Source organism: Erigeron canadensis, chromosome 2 (assembly GCF_010389155.1).
Source record: "Erigeron canadensis isolate Cc75 chromosome 2, C_canadensis_v1, whole genome shotgun sequence".
NCBI lineage: Eukaryota > Viridiplantae > Streptophyta > Magnoliopsida > Asterales > Asteraceae > Erigeron > Erigeron canadensis.
In genome coordinates, this window is record NC_057762.1 from 16624524 (window position 1) to 16627878 (window position 3355).

Consider the following 3355-nt stretch of genomic DNA (forward strand, 5'->3'; position numbering starts at 1 on the left):
ACTTTGCAAATACATATATTCTGCAATATTGGTGAACTTGTGCAATATTCTCTCAATCGCAAAAAGAAACATTTCACAACTCTAAGTGTTTCGATTGTTTAGGAGAATTTCCAAGTTTAGATCAATTGTAATTCATGGGTTGTTAGGATATTTACATTCTTGTATTATCTTGGTTCCGCAACAACCTTGTATTTTATTTAAACAAGTAATAAATAAAATACACTTGAAAATTACATATTGTCTCATCAGTTTATATACTCGTCATTTATATTATTGCATGTATTAATATTCTGTCACTTTAATACTTAATTCCAGTTAACCTGGTACACGATCAAACTAAACTGGTCACATCCAGATTAATTGATCGTGTTGCAAAGTTCACTCACCATCGACATAGAGGTGTCTTCAGCACCCATCTAGTGATAGTTGGGACTAAAAAAGCATGGCGTGGTATGCAATAATTAAACCACACGAGATCACTCCAAAGTACTGTATCATGTCTTGGGCGTAATTCCTCCCAAACTGCATTCACCGAAAACTCCTTGGTATTCCCATTGCGATCCTTCCAAACAACCACATCACGTTTATTAGGATTAATAGGAGGTAGACCAGAAACAGGAAATCTGGAATACCAATCACTTGGCCAACGCCACATCCCGTCTATTATCATGTTAGAGACCTTTGTATCAACCGTAAAACCAGCCGATGTTATTTCTCTGACGACACTTTATCATATAACGGGCTAAAAGAACACCAATTATCGTGCCAAGCAAAAGTATTTTGACCATTACCAACCTTAATCCAGAAAAATTGACGAATCGTAGGTCTTATTTGTAGCATTTTCCTCTAACTCCAAAAGTATTTGTAGTTTATGAGTATGAACCCACTTCACCCATAGAGACTCCTTGCCAGTAATAATATTCCAACTATGAACCAAGAATAAAGCTATATTAAAAGGATGGAGCTTACAAATACCAAGACCACCCTCCTCTTTTGGAAGACAAACATCATCCCAAGCCACCTTTGCCTTTCCTTTATGTATTTCACCTTGGCACCATAGAAATCCACGCATAATCTGTTCAATATCTGAAATAATACTCATGGGCAAAATAAAAACTGACGACCAATATACATGGATCGCTGATAGAACAGAATTAATAAGTTGTACTCTTCCAGCAAAGGACAAAAATTTATTTCTCCAATCGTTAACCCGTTTCTGAACTTTTTCTATAAACGGTTTACAGTCTTGTAAAACCAGCCTGGAAGAGACCAGAGGGACTCCAAGGTACTTCACCAGCAGCTGCCCTTCTTCAAATGGTATAATATTTAGAATAGCAAGACTCATTGTATTAGGAACATTGCAAAAATAAGCAGTGCTCTTTGGTAGACTGGGAGCTAAACCTGAAGCATCTTTGAATTCATTAAGCGAATCCATTACTACTCTAGCTGAATCCACATTGCCACGCATAAATATAAAAAGATCATCAGCAAAAGAAAGGTTAATAACCTGATGTTCTTGACAAAGGTGGTGAAAATAGAATGAATCTGACTTAGTAACATTTCGGTGAAGAATAAGGGTAAGAATCTCCATTACAAGTGTAAATAAGTAAGGAGATAAAGGATCACCTTGCCTTAAACCTCTCTTTCCCTTAAAATATCCATGAAAACTGCCATTGATACTTAAAGAATAAGTGACAGAAGTAACACATAGCATAATCCAATGAATCACCTGTTGTGGAAAGCCAAAAGCAACCAGAATATCCTTTAAGAAATCCCAATCTACCGTATCATATGCCTTTTGAATATCGACTTTTAATGCACATCTAGGTGGTCCACGATCAAGATGATAATTATGCATTATATATTGAGTGAGAAGAATGTTATCAGAAATCAGTCTACCAGGGATAAAAGCTGATTGGTTGATGCTAACAATATCTTGTAAACAATCCTTTATGTGATTAGCAATAATTTAACTAATGCATTTGAACAGGATATTACAAAGAGCAATAGGACGAAACTCAGTAACCAAAGAGGGAGAAGAAACCTTTGGGATAAGGGCAATGATTGTGTGATTCAACTCTTTGAGAAGTTTCCCTTAAATAAAGAAGTCTTTTACAGCAGCAGATACTTCTTCTCCAATGATATTCCAAGCACCTTTGAAAAACGCAGCAGAATAGCTATCAGGGCCTGGTGATTTATCATCACCCATAGAGAAAATAGTTTTTCGAACTTCTTCATCTGTCACTTCACGAGACATATCCATGGCTTGCTATTAATCCCTGAACATTAAGAGAAGTGACACTACCTGATCTGCCAAGAAAAATGGAAAAATGGTTAACAAAAGCATCATAAATATCGTGCCCCTCAACCAGTCTTCCATTTGAATCCATGATAGACTCAATATGATTTTGAGCAGTTTTTCCTTTTACCACCTTATGGAAATAAGCAGAATTAGAGTCACCAACTCGAAGCCATTCTATCTTTGCCTTTTGCTTCAAAAATCGCTCATCAGTAAGTAATGCGTCATTAAATGCTTTAAGAACAATAGCTTCGTCATCACGAAATACTGAGTTGTGTGGATCCTTATCTAACGCCTTTTGTATTGTTTCCAAATCAGCTTTAAGTTTCTCAACATTAGCATGAAGGTTCCCTTTATCCACCAATAGTTTACGAAGTGGTTTTTTCAAGGATTTCAATTTTTTCACCACCTTTTACATCTTATTTCCATCAATATGATCTTGCCACATATTACGAACCACCTCCTGAAATTTATTATCAAAAACAAGAAAGTTTGTAAATTTAAAAGGCCGCGGTTTGAATTGAGTTTTACTTGGAAGCTTAAGAATGGCAGAGCATGATCCGAATTAAGATATGGCTGGAACATAACAACTGCACCAATATAATCTTTAAAGAAATCAGAATTTGCCAAAACTCGATCAATTTTCCGAAGCACTCCATGTGAACCCTGGGGCTTTTGATTCCAAATAAATTGAAGACCCAAACTATTAACATCCGAGACTTCAATATCAGTAATACATTCGTTGAATTCTCTCATGGCAATGCTTATAACCGAACTACCAGCAGTCGTATCTTGCAAAGAAAGAGTTGCATTAAAATCACCTAAGATACACCAAGGTTTATGCTTAACAAACAACATATGTTGACACAAATTCAGCCAAAGTTGACGATGATCAATATAATAATTATGAGCATAAACGAAAGATCCAAAAATCATCTTTTTATCAGCCTTTAATTGAATCTGCGTATGAACAACCTGAGCTGAGAGCGCCAAAACCATTAAGTCAACAACTCGTGGATCCCAACCAACAATGATACGAGTACCTTTATTACACAT

General features: G+C 36.0%; 1 protein-coding gene across 1 annotated transcript; it reads right to left on the reverse strand.

Moving 5' to 3' along the window:
- Window positions 1–796: 796 nt before the first annotated feature.
- LOC122587785 lies at window positions 797–3355 on the reverse strand. Its single transcript, XM_043759949.1, has 4 exons — window positions 2831–3355; window positions 2370–2708; window positions 2117–2269; window positions 797–1948 (listed from the first exon to the last, which is right to left on the reverse strand). The coding sequence occupies exons 1-4, from the start codon at window positions 3353–3355 to the stop codon at window positions 797–799; spliced, it is 2169 nt and encodes a 722-aa protein (XP_043615884.1).

Bases quoted from the DNA above. Each gene is read 5' to 3' on its own strand.
- LOC122587785 (XM_043759949.1), bottom strand. From the start codon at position 3,355: ATGTGTAATAAAGGTACTCGTATCATTGTTGGTTGGGATCCACGAGTT. The intron at 2,709-2,830 runs GTAAAACTCAAT...AAGATGTAAAAG, and splicing joins TGCCATTCTTAAGCTTCCAA to GTGGTGAAAAAATTGAAATC. The intron at 1,949-2,116 runs GTAAAAGACTTC...AATCACATAAAG, and splicing joins GAGAAGAAGTATCTGCTGCT to GATTGTTTACAAGATATTGT.